This window comes from Aptenodytes forsteri, unplaced genomic scaffold, assembly GCF_000699145.1.
Source record: "Aptenodytes forsteri isolate BGI_AS27 unplaced genomic scaffold, ASM69914v1 Scaffold8, whole genome shotgun sequence".
In the NCBI taxonomy this organism is placed as follows: Eukaryota; Metazoa; Chordata; class Aves; order Sphenisciformes; family Spheniscidae; genus Aptenodytes; species Aptenodytes forsteri.
Window position 1 is genome coordinate 6862466 of NW_008796218.1, and position 21585 is coordinate 6884050.

Here is a 21585-nt window from a genome sequence, read left to right on the forward strand (position 1 = left end):
AAGTTTGTCTCTGATGTTACGTTCTGAACAACACATCAGTTTGTGTTTTGTATGAATAGTTTTATACCAAAATAAGTACTTTTGCCAAAGAATTGTATCTAATGGGACATACCAAAGGGGGCCATCACTGAACCTGAGGATTAGATCCGGGAAAAACAAAATTCTTTTTCTATTATGCATTAACAGCTGGCTTTTGCAAGTTAACACTCAGGTTACTTTAATTTTTAATTCAGGTCTGGAACATTAAAAAAATCATCGTGCTTCTTACATCCGGGGACTCACAGTTTCCTGAGTGTATAGTTTTAGAGTTAAATAGTAAGTATGGGACTAGGTTATTACACAAAAAATTTCAGAGAGGTTTTTGTGCGGGAAATGGTGTGAGATCTCGGTACTCCTACCAAAAATACAAATGTATAGAAGAAATTACTTAAAGATATTCTATATTCAATCCAGCTTTTTGCTCTCCTTGTTTGTAAAATTAAAACTTATTTAAGCTTATTTCAACACTCATGATACTCCACGCAAAAAACCCCTATTTTTTTACTGCCTTTTTTTTTTCCTACTTGATGAAACTTTACCAAATGAGGAATCTAACCAAACTGCTACAACTCCCCAAAATACTCTCTGTACCTCTCAAGGTAAAGAGCTATGTGGATTCTCTTGGCCATTTTACTAGAGGAACTAAAAATCAGAAAATAAAATTTTTCAATCTGTCTTCGTAATACAGGATTAACGCAGTAGCAAGAATAAAACAGGGAAATGGAAAATCTCTATAGCTCATTAGCTCTTTCTCCAAATTAAGTATTAGTGGCAGCAACAAATGACAAACAACTCACGATTCTGCCACTCAAAGACTCAAAAGAGAGGGAATAGAAAAAGATGTACTTGAAATTAAAGATGGGAGGAAGTTTATTTGCTGGGATTGAAAAATTGAATGTCTCACCACGCTCTCTTATATAAGAGAATGAAAATACTCTGCAGACTCTTTCCAGAAAGCAGTCTTGGGGTATTATGTACAGCTTTAAAATAAAGACCATTCAAACTTTTTCACAGTTCAAACGATTAGAAGAGAGAAAAACTACCACTTTATGCTCTACATAGGTTGTAAATACTGGCTTAAATAGGAGATTTCAAGAAACTTCCTATGCATATGACTGTCAAAATTGCTCTCTTCTTCAGCAGACATTTCTGTTTTCTATGACTGGTAAAGTTCCACATTTTTTTATTCTAAAAACTACATCACATAATCTATTTCTAGTTTAAAACAACCAGAAATTGTGCAATTACAATGTATAGTTTAAATTAAAAAGCACTGATTGATTTCTCAGCTTACTGTTGCAGAAACCTCAGTTTCTATTCAGCTAAGATAGGAATCTCTCTGCATTTTATTTATGGCTACTCATAAATGCCTCATACACCATCTGAAGGATGCAAGGTTATATTTTTCTTTATTTCTATCACATTATTAATGTTTAGCTAGACCGTCACAGTAACTACTATTTTGCAATATCATGACATACCAATTACCAATGATTAAACACTTATTTCCCAAACTGGGTTGTATAACAATATTCACATTAAACAAAGATTATTTAATATTGCAAGCAAGTCCATGTTCTGAACTTCTTAGGATGTACATATCTGAGGAGATAAGAAGTGGCACTTGAGCTAACCAGAACTGGTGAAAATGCTACTGTATTGGGACACTGAAATAACTAAAGCCATACTACAAAAGTTCTGCTTTTGAAATAACTGCTTGCAGAGTTTGCATTATTTACATTTTCGTATTTACTATCATATTATATTTTATCACTATCAAACACTATGCAAAAAAAGAAAAGGAAAAAAAACAACACAAGAAATTGAAAACAAATATACAGTTAAAACAAGCCATTCATAACATTCTCCAAAGTTAAAAACTACACAGGCTGAACACTTAACATGTGCTTTTTGGCCAATGCTTAGCATGCCAAATTAAACAAAGAGAGTACTCCAATAAACAGTTTTTAAACAATAACATCAGAAATTATTATTTTCAATTATTTTAGCGACTAGTCATAATTCAGTGATAATTCTCTAACCCATCATATAAGCCTGCATTTAGTTCTGGGTAAATTAATTTATCATCACCCAACATCAATTAGTGTAATTCTGGAGCAATGTCCATAACAGCCTACTAAAAGACTTCCATTGACATCAATCAATTTTAGAATGAACCTTCTTACCTACCAGGTATCTTCTGTCATCGCCGTCTTCATTTTAACAATGTATGTAATGTAAAAAAATACAAAATAGGAGTGGTTTTCAATAAAAACTTACCCTATAAAAAGCAGTGGTCAGGGGTAGCAATGCTGCAGCAATGCTATATTCTTCTGAAGATGAACAATCCTTCAAGAAAAACATATGAAGAAAATAAGCAAAACCATTTTCAATGTTATGCATTATAATTTCATTTCAGTCCCTCTGATATCCTTCCTATACATAATGTAACTTTTAATCACTTGATATCATGTAAGAATAACATGTAAGAATAACATATGTTTATGTGTGTGCATGTCTGTATACATATACGTAACTTCCCTCGATTTCTGCTAGATAGGTATTGCCACGATTCTTCCCATTTAAGGAATTTATTAGCAGCTTTCTCACTCCCATGTCTGAAATACAATTTCACCAACATAGTTTACATATAAAAGGAAAGCATTCCTTGTTTAGGAAACAATAAAAAGGTAGCTTGCTTCCATTTGGGTTAACAGCAAATCTGACTAAAATGGAAGTGATGTGATGACCAAAGAATGTACTTTCAAAAAGCTTACACAAAGAAATTAACATTTATTTAATACGAAATAATCACCTCCACAGCCTCTACAAAAGTTTGGCACAAGGTTAACTTTAAAAGAAGATGAAAACCCATTCTCTTTACAGCCTCAGAATGCCTCATTCAACAGTCAAGTGTGTCATTTGTGTCTCTCTAGGCTGAAAAGGGCATGCCAAAGTAAATCAATTAGTAATTGCACTGATGAAAATAGTGATTTTATTATGGAAGTCTTTTAAAAGAAACCAGAATTAAAATGTAACTTAATATTTAAAAAAGAAACTACTTGAATCTTTGAGACTTTTTTAAAAAACATAGAACAAAAAATACTCAACAAGAGTTAAAGATGATACTTTTTTTTTTTAAAGTGACTAGATTTTTTTCATTAGCTCTTTTTGCCAACACTGCAGAACACAATAATGCACATAGTTCTTCTAGACAAATGTATCACCATTGTGTCCCTGGATGATGAATGGCAAAACAACGTTTCCATTTGAACAATTCATTTCAATATTTTTAACATTCATTCTTACAACGGGCACCCTCCAACTCAAACCACACTCCTATTAACTATCTATAACATCTGACCAAATTCCAAAATTGAAGTATCTCAAGTGTTCCTCTGCCAGACTTTTCATTTATGCTTTCATCTCATATCAGAGTGCTCTAAAACACAGCAACTAGCAAACTAGCAAAAACTTGGCACGAGCCAACTGTAATAGCAGAAATATAAAACCTGCATTACAGGAACAATCATGTTAAGGATCATTAGGATGTTACTTGTACTCATCTCACGCTTCTTTCTTAAATGGCTGCTGAGTGATTATGGACTGCAGGTTTAAAACAAAAGACCAAAAACCTCATCACAAGACTATTTTGCTTCTCATTACTTTAAAAGTCCATTTAAACCTCTGTGATTTTCCAATAATAAATACTTCATCTTCCATTACTTCAATCAAGCTCACCTAAACAGAATACCAATGTCAATACACAGTTAAATATAGTAGCATTTAGAAAACTACTTACATATGTATTCTGGAAAGGTGTACAACAAATTTGTAGATGTGAAGCTTTATTTCTGCACAGAGTTACTGAAGGTTTTAACATGTCTAACTCTGCATGAATGCATGTATGCTAACTGCGCATGGAAAACAAAAGGTGTGCAAGTGCTCACACTTCATAACACATTCCAATCTGGTAGAGGAAAACAGTAAGAAAAGCGGACACTGAGAAACTCAATATATGTTTTAATGATGCCTTTCAGTATTGTGACATGTATATAAAAACCCCAAATTAGTTTGTAAGATGTCAGAACGGTAAGACTAAAGGACATAGCCTCAGCTGCTTTTCATTTTCAATTTCTGCATTATTTCCTATTGTTATCCATATCCTTAACCCCCATTCGGAATTTAGCACATGTATTTGTAGTTTAATATAAAGATATGATAAATATTGTTAGTATTTTTTCACTTAATCAGAAAACTTCCCATTTCAATTGAGACTTTACAACCTTTAGGAATGCTCAACAGTTTTCAAAGAAATACGTATCTTATTTCTGTACGTGCTTATTTATGACCAGGTATAAAATGACCCATCCTATTGTTTCAAGTTATCTACCTAATCCCTTAGCTCAAATTATTTGTAAGAGTTTTGGCTTTTACCCAAAATATACATAAAAATATCTTTGTAAAAACTGAGCAATGTATCTTCACCTAGAGAGCATTCAATATTCTAAGAGCTAACATATGTCTCAAAGATATATAGCATCACCACATAAACAACACAGTAGATTATTTTTCCATTCCTTCTTGCAAGCATGAAATTCTCCACATATTCTATGCCAGCAGTACCCACTGGACTTGTAGTATGCAAGTATTATCTACATATATTTTTTTCTTCTCCAGAATATGACAAGAAATGTAAAATGATCTCAGTTAGGAATAAAGGATAATACTTGTGTTTTAAGAATAGTCAAATTAATTAACTGTTTATCTGCTTTGTAGCTGCAAGACAGAATGCCATAGTTAACAGAGACATTGCACTGAAACCTTAGCTTCTCAATTTTACAGGCAAACCAAAGAACTGGAAAAGTCATATATGTATTGTATGCAATTAATTTAGACTCCTGAAACAAAGCAATTCAGAGGCCTTGTATATAATAATGTCTTTACCAATTGTGAAAAATATCTCTTACTACTGCTACAGAAGTAGACAGATCAAATACCATAAAATAATTAAAGCTGTTCCCCCTAATTTGCACAAAATGAAGCTGAAGCACATCTGGGGAACAAAAATTATTCTCAGCAAATTAATTTCCTAAAAACAATGTCTTATGACAGTGAAATACAGACTTCCACCATGCCATGTGCAGAGCACTGCTTTGAATCCATGCCTAATTGAGTGAAGATCTGGCACATTATTCTGGCCATACTGATCATATATTCAAATAGTTGCTGAACTCTGCAGCAGATTGGAAGTGTTACAGGAATTCAAGTACATTTAAAATACATGTACATTTTGCTATACCGAATTGACAAGTGAGTAATAAAATGACAATGTTTTTCCTTACATTACTTTGATAAGTAATGGATTACTTAAGTTAGTAAGTTACTTTGATAAGTATGGATTACTTCCATACATACTTACTTCGATAATACATGTGATTTACGTTCTGCTCAGTTTAAATATGCAGCAAAACTTTGGTGGTTAGATATTGTCATTACATTGTAGAACTGACAGCTAGGAAGTTACAGGTTTTGACTGCTTGGCTGGACACATGGGACTGCTAGTATCTGGTGAGGTATAGATGGCTTTTGGAATCTGGTAGGTGGCTTAGGCTTCTGGTACTGGAGAGGAGAGGCAACTCTTCTCCTCATTCTTGACTTCAGAACAAGTACTGACCTGAACTTTTGTTTGGAAAACAAGGTATTGTATGTCATCATTAAGTTGAGATGCCCTCCACAATCTGATCCTAGCGATCCTAGCTAAGAAAAGCCACCCCAGGTAAAGGTTCCTCCTTGATCTACTACTGAAGGTGCAGGCCCAGATTCAACAACGCCCATAAGCACCCTTTGATGTTCCACTGACTACAAGAGGAGCAAGCCAAAGTCAGTGAAGCACAGTGACAGTTAAGCACAAGCTTACATACCTTCCCGAACAGACTGCCGTAAATAACAACTGATACTTAGGCATTACTACTTTCTCTTAGTCACATGATAAAAATCTAGGAGATATATATTAACTATCTGATAACATTTGGAGTGCAGTTTTCTTTTTAAATCCATCTTGATAGTCTCTCTCATTAATTGCTAGCTGATACAGTATGTTTCCTGTGTTAAACCACATTCTGCTTTGGACAGTAAGCTTTTCAGACAGACACCACTTTTTAATAATCTACAGAAATCTGAGTATGCTGAAAACTTGAGACCCAATTTTGCTTTACATTCAGCAGCACTATAAATAAATGGAATTACCCACAGGCCTGACTATCGCATGAAATTAATGTAACATGCAGTGAATGCATTCAAACTAAAAAGCCAAACATGGCAGCTCTTGATCCATGCTTTTTTGGCAGTACGGTATGATGCATGTATGCTCTGTGAAAAATACTGCTAAAGCAACCCTCAACGCTGCATTGTCCCTCTTGAATGCTGTCAATTTTCATGAAGACCAACAGCATTCATCACCACGCAGGACTAAGCTCATAATGAATCAAGAAAAAAATGCCAGAAACTTTAGAGTCATATGTGGTTTTAAAGCACTAAGACAAGAATTGTTAAGTCAGCATGTGTAAGGGAACCATAAACTATGTGCAGTACATTGGCTACAAATTACAGGTGGAATACTGGTTCCAAATTCAACAGATGATTTCAGTGGTGCCAGGATTTAATCCTTATTGTTACAGATATATTACATGGGCAGAGTTTTACTGAATCACAGAATTTTTATTGTTGATGCAGCTTATAGTTTGGAAATATAAACTGTCAAACCTAATGCACAAGACTATTCTTTTTGTCTAAAGTAGTAAGAGAATCCAGCAGTCCAGTTTAGAAAAAATGCTTTGTTAGTTAAAGGGAACAGGGATTCACCATGTAGAACTGCAATGCAATTCAAAAGTAGAACTGAATTTTAATGAGCCGATTTTAGAAAAATAATTCATTTTCACTAGATAAGCTGAATAAAGTTTATGCATCCATATATAAATACAATATTAATGCAATTGAACTATTAAAAATGGTAGTTTTTAATCAAAGAAAACCTATTCCATGTTAATTGATATTACAACCAATGTCCTTTATATTCAATCTCAGCAGAGTTAAAAATCTAAGTAAATAAACCGACAATTTCACAATGTACTGATTATTTCTAATATAATTATATGCTGCCTTGAAAGAAAGGTGAAAAAGCCATAGTCCTATTTGGAATTTCCGATGTAACTTTTAAAAGTGTTTAAACTACAAGTTTTAACTTCACAGATAAAGCCATCATCTGGAGCATTAGTCAAAATGACATATTTTGCTGGAATAAATGCCAATATGACACTAATTACTTACTTATTACTAACAGCATATCATTAACTTCAAAAGAAAGTTTGAATCTTCTTACTGAATTCATATGAAAAATTGTTTTTTTTCAGTGAAAATTAATGTACAGTTACTTTCTTTCTAACATTCACATACAGTTTTGCCTAGCGAAGTTAACATCACTGCTAGTAGCTGCTCTGCTTTATAATGGGATCGAAGTTTTCTTTTTTTTCTTGTCACCAAAGGTGAAATCAAACCTTATTGAGACAGCTACAATTTTGTTAAATGCAACTCTTCCGGGCCTTGAGAAACAGGATGGAAGAAAGATATACCTAGGAGGCCCGTATCGGACTACCTGTGGGACTTATCTATCAGCAGAACTACAACAACACATTCAAAACTTGGAAGATACTGCCTTATACAATTCTCATTACTTTTAAAACTTTCTCATTTTGATAAGGATATATACAATCTTTCAAATGCCTCTTCCTTGGTAAATGGTCCTAGCACATTTTACACGTTACTCATTAACACAAGCTTTTAATTTAACTTTTGTTCTACTTAAACACTGTTGCACTGATTCTCAGTAAAAAAAAAACCAAAAATGTACACTCTTATTGTCTATTGTTTCCAGGTTTAACATTGACCAGAATCACACTTTGGGCTTTTAAGGAACAATTTCTCAGGTTGCTACCTGGTTACTATCTAATAGCAGTAATTCAACACAAAGTCCATGTTAGACATACTTCACCTGTGCTCTGAATTATGCCAGATGCAATAGTTTCTTCATAGTCTACGGCCATTACATTCATACAAGTGCAAACGCAGAAGACAAAGGAACTGCACCCAACCCAGAAGAATCCTCACCAATTTGTTTTGACCTTGTGGTCTTTCTGCCCGACTAGGAGCCTTCATAATGACTATTTCATTAAGGAACCTGTCATGTCAGCAATAGGATGCAAGATGCTGTAGGTCTGCCATTCCAGGTAGCAGGAGATCCATTTCTCTCTTAGAAGGATTTTGCTTTCTGAAGAGCTTCATATTTGTCTTTACCTGGCCCTGAATTCTCATAGGTTTGTCTGTCCTTGAAATATAGTGGTAGAAGGGACAGAATTCAATTGATGCAATTTAGATGGAGTTACACAAGCACATAACGTTGATTTTTAAGTTTCCTTTTGCTTTACTCCGCATGTTCACAAGTTAACAAATGCAGCACGTTTTCTCTATGCAGCTCCATTGTACTTCTGATTTCACAGCAAGCCAAAACAAGAAACAACATTTTACTGACATTTACAAACATTCTTTCTCAATAAATTCCATCTAGGGTTGAGATTAGTCATTTCCTCCTCCTCATAACAAATTATGTTTAGGAAATCAGGAACCTCAATTTTTATGTGCATAAATTACACATTCTTCACTGTATTTTTACTGTACCCCAAAAGCGTAAAAACATTTAACTTTTTTTGCAAGATACTGATAAACACAAGAATGCCATCCCTTGCATCTAAGCACATCTGAGTTTCTTTAACAGAAATGCCATGCATGTTTCTGAATACTGTCATGAGGCCCATGGCAATAAAGTTCAACATACTCAGGCTGTAATCTTCTCCCAAGGAAATGGTTGGGATGCCAAGATGCCTTTTGACTTTTATTTCACAGCAGGGCTTCATTCACAGTGACTCTGTCCAAACCTTAAACTACACCAGCTGTGATACAAGGTCCTGCACAGTAATTTGTAAAAAGTATTTGACAAACAACATTCAAATGATAGAATACATTGCAATTCATGACAAAACAGTGATCAATATCCATTAACAACTCAGTTGGAAAGGCGCGATTAATTCATAATGTACCTACAGACTGCAGTGTACTCCTAAAGCCCTGGTAGACCAAAGCACTTATGCAGTGATTGCAAAACATAAATACAAGATACTCTGTAAACCACTTTACAGACAGCCTGGTTAACTGATCTAAGGAACAACGGAAAAATGCTTAAAATATTAGAAGAACTATTAAAATAGCTGCAATATTCCAGTATAGTCCAGTTATCTATTAGCGAATCAATTCACAAATACGCAGCACGCATTCTTATGCATTCTAGCATTCATTCGGTGCACAGCAGTGTCTCTTCTCCTAAATTGTAAGCAAAGTCACAAACTTTCAAACATATAAGAATACATTCATCTTGCTTAATTTGATTCTACTGTTCTTCTTTAAGTTTCATATGATTTTCTGATTTCATATACTTTTAATAAAAATGCATCACATCATCAGTGCACATTCTATACAATTTTTACAACTTAACAGGAATTAACATCTTTTTTTTTTAAAAAAAATCAGATTTCTATGGGTATGTAAAGTCATTCACTGAAAAATCTGGTCTTCACTTTAGAAAAATACTGTTCGGATAGAAGTGGAATTTTACATCTATCTTCTGAAATGCAAGGAGATGATGCTCCGCTCAAATCAATTACCAAAAGATTCTGGGTCTAGTTCACTACGGAGAAATTGAACAAACAATGGCTGATGAAATGTAACTTGGAAGTAGGGCTCACTGAAAATTTTCCATTGAATAGCATGTGATAGCAAAATATTTTCTTTATTTATGCTAAAAACCCTCACTGACATCATCTTAGAAAAGAGAACTTCTAAACCCCAAAGTGTTCCCCTTGGGAGACTTAGTCTCTTATAGGTACCTTGTCAATTATAACTGATTTTCTGGGGAAATAGAAATAAAACCTTGGGCAACACCTTAAAGAAGGCAAGGAACAGGTTTGGGGGATCTACCGGCTAGACTGTACGGAGCAAGTCCTCATAGAATGCATTTCCAGACGCATGAAGAACAAGAAAGTGATTGAGAACGGAAAGCACAGGCTGACCAAGGGAAAATGGACCAACCTCTATGATGAAATAACAAGCTCTGTAGCTGAGGAAAGAGCAGCACGTCTCATTTACCTTGGCTTTAACAGGGCTTTTGACACAGGCTCCTTTGGTATCCTTTGGTAGGCAAGCTGGGGAGATATGGTCTAGACGAAAGAGTGGAAAACGGACTGTACTGTCAGACTCAAAAGACAGTGGTCAATGGTTCCAAATTTAACGGGCAGGTGATTATGAACCGTGTTTTCAGGGGTTGATACTGTGGCAAACACCAGCTAATGTTTTCATTAACAACCTGGAAAATGGCACGAAATGCATCTTCATCAAATTTCTGAATGACACCAAATTTGGGGGAGTGGTAAATACACTGGAGGGCAGGCCTGCTACTAACTGGCATCACAGCCTGTCTGAAACAGATTGACAAGAACCTCCTGAACTTCACAAAGACAAATGCTAAGTTCTGGACAAGGGACAGAGTAACTGCATGCAAAAACATAAGCTACGTATGAACAGCACCTGGAACCATGTGCTGTGTTATACATGTCAAACCAAGACTGTGCCCTAAAATTCAGAAAAAAGCGCAAAATTAATTACCTTGTTTTGTTGCTATTTGCAGATATCAGCAAACTCTGTACAGTATAGACAGCTCCAAGGAATCGGTAAAATAGGTAATATTGCAGTTGAATTGAACAGGCACTCAACATGAGAGGAAATGGAAATATTATGAAGTACCTTGATGTCAGAAAAAAAGCATTATAAGAATAGCAACAGGCAGAAGAAGTGAACAGATTTACAGTAGTGGTATTAAGTTTCTTGAAGAAATACGTGAGGTAAAGAGTAAATAATTGGAAACGATGCGTAAGACTGATGGGAGATAGGAGGGGGAAGAATATCTTGTAGCAAGTCAAAAATGTTAAAAACATTAGTCTCACCAAGAGATATACTCATACAAAGGGCAAAAGAACAAAACAATTAGAGAGTTTAAGGATCTTATCCAAGAGACAGAAACTGTCAGGAGACTGCAGAACTGAAAGAAGCCCAGAAGAACTGAAAAATTATTGAACACTATGCTCAACCAGCACAGTCAAAAATTATTGGAGAGAAAGCTGATGCCTTTTTTTTTTTAAATATATATATATACACACACTGAATGCAGTGCCCCTGCAAACTGAGGTACACGTTTGTGTGGATATAACACTGCCTCTGGGAGATGCATTTTTCACAAACTGCCAAAAGCGGAGTCTCTTTTCAATACGTATTTGACATCTTGTTGCTGGACAGCTTCAGTTTTTCTACGTCAACCTTGATAGTACTGAGAAGCTTTGCTACGGTTTTGGACGAGGCACCAGTTAGTCTGTGTACAGCTGCACCAACGGACAACAAGAACGACAATGACCAGCTGCTTCTGGAAGAAGTTTTCTTGGATCAGCTTTGTTGGTGCAGCTCCATTTCTGGATTCATGAAACAAGTGTCAGCTGCTGGAAGAGGATATTTCTGGGATGCCCTGCAATGGCTGCAGAATTTCAAGGATGACAAAGGGGGGTTTTCTGGTTTTTTTGAGGTAATTCTGCTTATTATAAGGTTGTGAATCTTGAATTCAGCCAGCAAGGGCTTTTCCATGCTTAGGCACAAATGACGCATTGTATTAGTTGCACTGGTGAATTTGACAGATCCTAAAATCCCTTGTTGCCAACCCTGCTGCCAGACCTCTCAGTTCCTTAATAGACTGGAATGTAAATTTTCTGTTATATTTCAAAGAGTAGTTGCAGTTTTAACAACTTTAATACAAGTTGTTGTACAAGTTGCTTTATCCAAAAATCAACCTTGTTACAACATCAGAATAGGCTCATTCCACATCATGAAAAAATCATGCTACTAAAACCATTATCAGAAATATCCCATTTTTCTAGAGAAAAAAATTCCAGCAAATTTAAGGCTTTGTAACATGGGCTGATAAAATCTTTCGAAGGATAAATGGTTCATAGAAAAGAATACCTAAAGCAAATTTGGGAAACTGAAGGACATTATGTTGTGCGTGATTAGGTAGCATGTTGTAGAGCAGTGTCCATCTTGATTAACACATCAGATCTGTGTGATCAAGGAAGAATGTTGTTGCAAAGCCTGGAAAGCCCAAGACATTCAGAGATTTCAAGAGCTGCTTGATTTAGTAAAGTGCTCCCTCCAAGATAACATTCATCAATGAAATATATATGTTCTAATATAAATATTTAAACTATGGAAAAGAAAACTTAGAAAAATATAGTATTTTTATTTAACTTAATGTGAAGTATTTTAAGTGTTCAGATCGTACTTTCCAGTGCATGGGCAGCAGCTTCTTTCATATGGATACAGATTTTATTTGAAATCTTACACTTTTTTGTGGTTCAATAATACAAGTATGATAAGTGCATGCGAGATGTGGGAACTGTTTCTTATGAAACTTTTATTAAAAATTCATTCCTTTAATGTTAATAAAGTGTTTGTTTTTCTAAGAATACATGCGAAAACAAGTGTGAAACATTTTTTGTAAGAGATACATAAAGACAATGGAAGAAACAGTAAAACAATTTTGAACTGGCAACTGTAAAACTACCCCCTGAATATTTCAGTCTTAGAACTTGTATTGATACTTTTCTCTGGGATTTTCAAATGGCTCCAGGAAATCTGAAGGTTAGAATTCCATGAAGTAACTCCTCTGACTTTGGTTACAGAAGTGAAAAAGTAAGCTCCCAAAACATACTGGTTTGTCATCTAGTTGAAGAGGCATGTTTGGATGTCCTTGAGAAAAATTCCTGTTCTCTGTAAAAACAGTTCTGCAGGGCAAACACTACTAGAGGAAAGAAGAAATCCCTGAGCTTGCTGTGTGGACCAAAGAAGCAGAAGTGTAGTAGGGAACTTTGCTGTAGCACTGCCTTCCAGAAAAAGTGTTTCTCTGATACAAATTGTAAGAAGTCTTCGTATGGTCCTTTTCTGTTGCCTTCTAAATCATTGCTAGTAGCAACATCCAGCTAACCAACCACAGAGAAAGCTGCCTTTGCCAGCTTTTGAGTTGCCAGTTAATCCATTTTAAAACACTGGCAAACCTTCTCCTAGGCTATCTGATCTTCCTTCCTGAGGATTTCACTCCAAACACCTTTCTGCTTTGTTCTTACCTTCTTGAAATTATAGGGGAAAAAATGCAGAAAGGGAAGTTCTGCTATGGAAGCACAGTAAATGGCAATGAAAAGATTCATAAAAGGCAACTTGGGGTACAGTGAAATATTAGTGAAGTATTAAGTCCCAACTACACTCATGCTGTTTGAAAATTTCTTCCACACAATTCATATTTGGAGCTTTCAGAAGGATGAGCCAGATTGCAATGGCTGGAAAAAAAAAAAAGAGTGGGTAGTGAAAATAAAAAGTGAGAAGTTTAAGCATTAGCAATGGCTTTGGCATCCTAAAAACATCAAGACTCCAATTCCTGAGAATGCAGCAGCAAATTACCAAATGAGTGCAGGACAGAATACTGAAGATCAATAGCTAATTTCTGGACAGCATGGCATTATTTAGTGTGTATACTGAATGAAACACACTGTATCAGCATGAACTGTCAGCCATGTACAACAAACATAAATGTGATTACTCAAAAGATAAATACTGCTATCTGTGTCTCCTCCTAACAAGAAATATGAGCAGATATCCTGATACATTTCACCATCTTCTCAGTCCTTTTATCTTACCTGCAGTTCTAAGTAGCAAAGAAATCCTTAGGCTTTCAGGAAGATCTTCACTATCAGAGTTGACATGAATCCCACAGTCCCCATTGCCTTCTCTTTCAGTACCATGCTAGTGCCCCATGGCCACATTATGTCCAAGTTCCTTATGCTGCTGAAATTTTCCATCTTGTTCTTTGCTGTTTTGTAAGGAGATTTAAGAGCGTAGCTTTTGATTCAGTACTGTGAGACATCTTGCTAGGTGATCTTAGTCAACAATTTAATAAAAATTTCAAATACTCTTATTTACCATCCTTCTTCTTTGAACCTTCTCCTCTCCACAGAAAATAAAATAATAAATAATAAAGATCTGGGCTTTCTATATTAATACACAGCGAGAGAGATGGATGCACAAGCACAGTACAATGCTACTGTGTAGCATACTGATGCCCATTTGTGGAACGAGACACATGAATGCGATGATGCAGCAGTGTATAGGAAGGGTAGTGACAAGCAGCCCAAGCTATTCCTGAGTGTACATAGTACGTAAACGGATTAAGTCAGCCTGGAAGGACGCCAAACACATAGCACGGCACTTGCAGCACTACCACTGGATCCACCTGAATGAGGGCACACGAACTGAACAGCAAACTTGCTGCATTTTCAGTGAGGTGCAGAAAATAAGCTATCTTGCCAGGTAATGCATTCCAAGGATTTGACTGTGTGAATGGAAATCATTTCAATGCACCACAGCTGAGTAGAGGAGTAGTAATAGCCTCCTCCCTCCAAGCAGACAAAGCTCCTCTGTCATTATAGACACACATGTATTATATATTGTCAAAAAATTATCTCACCATTTTGCCTTCACAGTTCAATCTGCAATTGATCTTATCTGCTCTATTTTATTTACACTAATGAATTAATAAATTAAATTCATAAATACTTACATTAGCCTGACTCTTCTCCAAAACAACCTCTCTCCTCTCCCCACACCCTTAGCTATCACTGAAGTTTAGACCAGATTATAGTATTTTCATAGCTAGGAATAACTGCACAGTAGTAATCTGCTAATACCATATTTTTAGAACAATAAAGGGAAAATTAAGTATTTTTCTCTTACAATAGCTGGTTCCAAACATTTTACTTATTTCAAAAAAAACCACAAAAGCTGACTGATAAGCACCAGAATTTTATATTATAAGGTAAAATGTCTTGTGAGATTTACTGTATAAATAAAGGTATATATCCAATAGTTAGATAGTTACTGACTCAAGAAATATGTTACACTTGATAAATTTTTACAAATTACAAGAATGCAAAGATAAAAAGGTCTTACTTTTTTGTGATAATTTACCAAGTATCTGATATGCAACTACAAAAATATTTTCCCAAGTTTTCAACAGAATTCACCATTGCCTTCGAAGAACATGATTTTCTTCTGACCTTAAATATGGCAGCTAAGTGTCAGCCAAAATTCACCATTGCTGTAACAATAACATGGAGGTGCTGCACATCTGATTTTTATGAAAATCTCTAGAAAATACCTTGTCATTAAATGCTGGACCCAAATCCTTTTTCTTCATCCTGAATGAGTTAAGTACAGAGATATACTATGTGTTGCATTTTTATTTTGTTAGTTTTTAATAATGGCATCACTGCAGCCAGTACACCACAAAATAAGGATTACTCTATCTCATCTTATAACAGTAATGAACTTAGCAAGATCAACACATGAATGAAAGCTTTTGTATACCTAAAATTATATGATTACTTCATCTGGGCACAGACAGAGTTAACAAAAAAAAAAAAAAAAAAAAATAAGATATAGTATTCAGAAAAGCATATTACCTGCCAACTTTCACTAGCATACCAGTAACCACTGAAGTGAGATAAAGAAAATCTATATGGCAATACTGGTAATCATTAGATGATCATAGCAGAGTCTACAGTACTGAAACAATTTCTGGAATATGTAGAAGTCCCATAACCCAATAGTGTCTCAAATCAAGACATGAAGAAATCTTAAATTAAGGAAACACCTCTCAGTTGAATTGCAGAAAGTTTCAAAACTTTAGGTTTCCAGATACGTCTTTTACTGACATATGATTTCCTAAACATAGTCAACAGATTCAACTATTTTGTAATAATGATTAGTGAAGTTGGTTGTCTGTCATGAGGAAAAAAAAAAGTTGGAGATATCACTATGGAGTGATGATAGAATGAATGCAAGAGATTTAATATTAGGTAAAAAATGACTGCCAAAGGATGACTACCAAATACAGTGAAAAGAATACAGAGAGAATAAAAAGGAGACCAAGAAAGCACAAAGAACATTGCTTTAGCTGCTTCCAGGGGCATCTGTTCTGAACTGAAAGCTGCATGCTGACTAGGAAAAGAAATATATCAACATTATTTTGTTAATAATACGGATTTTAAATACTGCTAACCACTATAGTTCCTGCATACACTGCTAACCAAAATTCATTTTTGGGTAAGTACTTCAGCTTTTATTTCTAAAAAAGTTACACATTCACACAAAATCGTGATAGAACCAAGCTTTACAGTGGTATGGTACAAGCTAAAGGTTTCTGCACTAGATATTTAAGTTCATGATCAAATGTTGTTTTTAGTCTTTTCAGTAAGTTTTTGAAAGTCTTTCTTCAGAAAAAACTTTTATTGGAGAATTTTAAAAGTATTTAGGTTATTACATAAAATTACTTCATTGAAAATGAATTTGTTCATGATTTCTTTCTTATTAAACTGTTGCCTGAGTAGCCAAAGATGTTTCATCATTAACATGGAGATTACAGGCTCCACCAGAATTTCAGCTACCCCCAAGGACCTCTAAGGTCAGCTTCTTTTTACTGACCAGAAAACCGAGCTACACACTTGTTCATTTTATTTTTTAAGTACATAATTTTTTTTCAAATTTTGAAAATTAGATAGGAATAGATGTAGGACATTTAAATTATTTGTTAAGATGGAAAATATGGAACATAGTCCCTTTCCTAAGAGGTAACAGGGAACATATGACATTCCCTGTAATACTCGCTCTCCCTCTTAGCAAGCATCTTTATTTGTTTCTCTTGATGCTCCCATGAGCGTATACTATCACTAACTGAAAAAAAAAAAAAAATTCAAACTGTCATGGAAACAACGCAGACCAAGAAAATATGTTGACTTAGGTAAATTTGTTAAATATTATTTGGTTCAAGATGACTTGGAAAAAAAGTCATTTCCCCCCCCAATAAATCCTACTCCCCTTCTCCAAAAACAGTATTTATGGAGATCGATAAAACCTGAATGGACAACATGTAACCTCAAAAATGTTTGTGGAATATTCAGAAAATTTCTGGCTGCAGAAACAAGCTTTAACGTGCTCTTGTGGAGAAAAGTATCCAAGAATCAGCAATTCTCCCCACAGTTTTGATTACTCCTAGGTGACCTCAGATGAGATGATTTTCAAGTAAGCTATTGAAGAAAGTGAATGTTTGTATAAAAGAGATAATCAGAATGCTTATATATTTTAGTATACCTGTTCTTACTTTTATGCACAGAATGCCCCCAGATTTGAAGCCAGGAATAAACACCACCAATGGCACCCTGAGTAGAGTTCAGGTAGGATCTTTCACCTTTCCATAAGCCAATTTTTCATTAATAGATAATTATGGTTTGGAATAGTTAATTATGGTTTGCTGGATTCATTTTAAGTTAATCAGTTCTGATGCCTACTGTTTTCATATGCATGTTGTACCTTCAATTTGAAATTAGAAATTAGAAAAGAATGATAGAATTCAAATCTTTGTTATATGGTACTTTCATACCAAATTATCCTGAAGCAGTTCTTTGCAATAAGCACATGTAAAATGTATGTTACAGTCTGAGGACCTTTGTTAAAGTTTGGCTGAAATATGGATAATCAAAAAAGTGATTCTCGTAATACCTCTCAAAATCCTGGTTTGGATTTTCTCTGTAGTTATGCTTTTCATGTTTTGATCCATGCAACGCTTCTGGTCTACTGACTATGCCTGAGAGATTGTGAAAAGTAACTGAAAAATCCCAAGCCTACCGTCAGTTAAGTTTTCTTCACAGAAAATGTTTTACACAGTAACTGGATCTGTAGAGGTGGAGGCTAAATGGATAGGGGATTGAGAAGGTAACAGCCATCTATCATAATCAAGTCAGGATCAAAGTTTATGACTTTCTTACGCATGCGATTCAGAGGCTGAGTAACAAATTGCGTTAACATAACCGTAGTTGTGGCCTGTGGCTTTTAAACAGAACCACATATGGTTAGTATTTCAGCTATTCCCAAATGACAAAGGCAAGGCTCCAAAATAGTCCATTAAAATAAATATTTTCCTTAAAATTGTTTTTCACAAAAGCAATTATACCTTTTAACTTGATAAATATAACAGGCTAAATTCCAATGAAACCAATAGTCTAAAATCTTGAATTTGGCCTGAAAAAAATAAATTAAAGGCCATTTTAGTCCACTGACTTTGCCTGCGTTAACATTTTTTTCTCTTCTTATGAAGAAAAAAAGTCCAAAACAACAACTTGCTTTGCCTCTGTTCTAATTTAAAAAAAAAAAATTATTCAGTAAAGACTTTACGTGGTTTAAGGGTGTGAACCCCAGCTTCTGCTGGCACATAGGCAAGACATTGATCAAGAAACATGTTGTGGGTAGCATCATATTTTGTGCCATCTGTGAATGTAGATTGTACTACTGCTAATGTTCTTGCACAAGTGGAAAATATCAGAGCATGCATGATACTTACAGAAGCAAAATTTTGTGAGACTTGAAAGTATAGGAGAAGATATAAAATATTAGCAATTACATTAAGGTATTAAAAATGAAGAAAAAGGAAAACTTGTTGAGAATTAAGATCATCAGTACTGTTGAAGGTATGTACAATACATAAAACTCAGATGCCTATGGTTCAGAGGTAGACAGAATATTGTAATGCAGATAAGGAAAAAGATGGTTTCTAAAGAAGTGGTGCTGAAAATCAAGGCATCCTCATAGTCCAGGGTGACTTTAAGTGTATTATTACTACAGTTAGAGTAAGAGATGATCTAGTAAGATATTTCATTCCATACACCTGGAAGGGCTAGAGAATATTATATGCCAATTGTATGCAACTTATTTAGGTATAACAAAGGACATGTATACTCTAAAGTGATGTTTAATCAACTAACATTGAAAGCAAAGGTTTTACAAGGTGTTCAACTGACCAGAAAAATTAATTTCATCAAAATAAGTTGCTTTTGTCCTCAAAAGTCAAATAACCTAGATAGAAAATCAATTCTATTTGTACACTCACAAACATTGTGAGATTTTAGACTGTTAAACATGCAATTCAAATTTGAATTCCTAGCTCGCAAGTGGAGTTTTGGAGTTTAGAGTTGAAGAATTGGGGGGAGAGGTGGGGAAGGGGGTGGTGGTGGTTTGTTTGTTTGTTTGTTTGTGGTTTTTTATCTATAGATATTAGGTGAAGTTATTTTTAAATACTTTGTTGGATCACTAGATACCAAAGCCTGCCCCTGACTGTGTACGGAGGGGGGGGATTACTAAAAGTGATCTTCACCTTAGCATGCTTACATGGCATTTTCGCATTAATCCTAAAAAACAATTAATGTAAGTCATAAATCTGGAGTATAATATTGAAAATTAATGTCAACAGCTGCAAGAATTTTTTACAACATATGTAGATTGTCAAACATTCTTCTGTTTACACCTTTATTTTCTGGTTTTGTTCTATAACTTCACACACTTGTTTATGTAGCAGTAGAGGTAGGTCTATTACTGTAAAGAAATAGATTCTTATGCTTTTTTCCTTAAAAATCATTCTAAAATGCCACATATGTTCACTATTTTATGTTTGTCGTATTCATGCATTTGTCAAAGTTTACACAAAATATTGACAAAACCCAGAACTGGCCTGTGTTTTATGGTACTTATCTCAACATCACACTTCAATTTTTGAATACAAGCTGCCAAGATTTCAATTGTTTAAACCAAAGGTTATACAAACATTATAGCAATGAAATGATTAGAAGACTTTGAATATATTTCAATGTTCTTTCTGTTTTAGAAATGACTGTATGTGAAAAATAAATGATGATGATCTTACAGCCATCCATTGGCAACTTTTATGCAAATTCCTGCAAAATAAAACATTTAAAAACAGACAATCTCATAAAATTCCTTATAGAAACAACAAATGAGTCTTGTATATGGCACGTTTCTTCTGGTAAGTTAAGTACCGTCAATGATCAAGGGATTACACCTTGCTTGCAGAGCAGAGAAGCATTCCACTTCAGCTCCTGTACTACACCTCGGTTTAACAGTTATTTGAAGGGTGAAGCGCAGAGGGGGAAGACCAGAGTGAGACTATGTTAGACAGACAAACTCTTGCCCTTCATTTTAGTAGTAAAAGACTGAACTAAACCTAAATACGCATGTGCATATGGGCGGCCACAGAGGTATGTTCACTGAATGGGTAGAGTACATCAATACTGTAAAATATTTTCTTACTGTATGCATAAAATGACACTCAATACAGATTAAGCGCATGTACACACACCTAACAGTGTTATACACAAATCTATATGGAATTATGTACCTGTACTAAAATACACATTATATACGTACATAAAATTTAAAATAAAAACAAAATTCCATGTGTTCCTTCCATATTTTCATTAAATATAAAACTTGTAAAAACAGAAGTCACTGATTTCACGTAACTTATTCTATTAGCAAAATGCCTATTCTTTCCAACATCAAAGACTTGTTTTTTCTTCTTCTTTTTTGTCTTTTTACTACCTTTCATCAGGCAGGCTAGAGAGCAACTACACAGCAGTATAACACAATTCCTAAACCAGACTTGTTTTATTTACAGCAGTGACAAGCACATGTCTGCTTTTCATCAAGATGACCAAAAATATTTAGAACACAGAGTTATTAGAAACACTTGGCAAGCACAAGGCCACAATTAACAGTAATGAACACTTAAGAGCAGTCAGAGCCTACCACGTCAATGCTCCAAGAAGCTACATGGTTTCAATAAGACACCTATTTGTGAGCAAACACATGCGAGCATGCCCTGCATTAACAGCAAATATAGGAGGACTGAACAAAGGCCAGTGACAGGAGACGTCCATTAAAAGTAAAGACTGCTCTAGCAGATGAACATCACAGAGACCCAACTGGGACGGGTGGGTTTATACCACTCTCCTTAGTCCTGCCAGGGTCTACTTGGTGTGACACCCTCATTTGGTGTCTGATGCTCTAGTGCTTATGTTTGTGTCCAAAAGGCTATCACATTTTTATTTATCTATCTGTAAGCCAGATAATGACCTGACTGAAATCAATGTAACCCAGACACAGACCAGCTGTCTGCAGTTTGGATACTATACCCTGTATTTTTTTCTAAAATGCCTACATTGCTATGTAAATGCCATGTAAAATCTGCTAAAATATGCTAAAAACTCTTCAAGATCATCACAGCTTTTAACATACCTACCTTTGTTGCTGCTGTTTTGCTTCAGGGCCTTGATTTTGATTGTGCAGTACCCCTGTGAGGGCGTGACTGAGGCTGTGGGCAGCAGGGGGCTGTGGGGCACTCCGGGCTGGTCACAGCCGCGGTTGAAAAATCATGGTGCAACCAGC

The 21585-nt window shown here is 35.1% G+C and overlaps 1 protein-coding gene across 1 annotated transcript in view; it reads right to left on the reverse strand.

Moving 5' to 3' along the window:
• The window catches only part of SBF2 (SET binding factor 2), a 178794-nt gene that overhangs the window by 85646 nt on the left and 71563 nt on the right, over nt 1–21585 (reverse strand). Inside the window, exon 15 of the mRNA XM_009288813.2 lies at nt 2320–2388. Coding sequence (XP_009287088.2) covers nt 2320–2388 — 69 coding nt within the window. The remainder of the gene's footprint in view (nt 1–2319; nt 2389–21585) is intronic.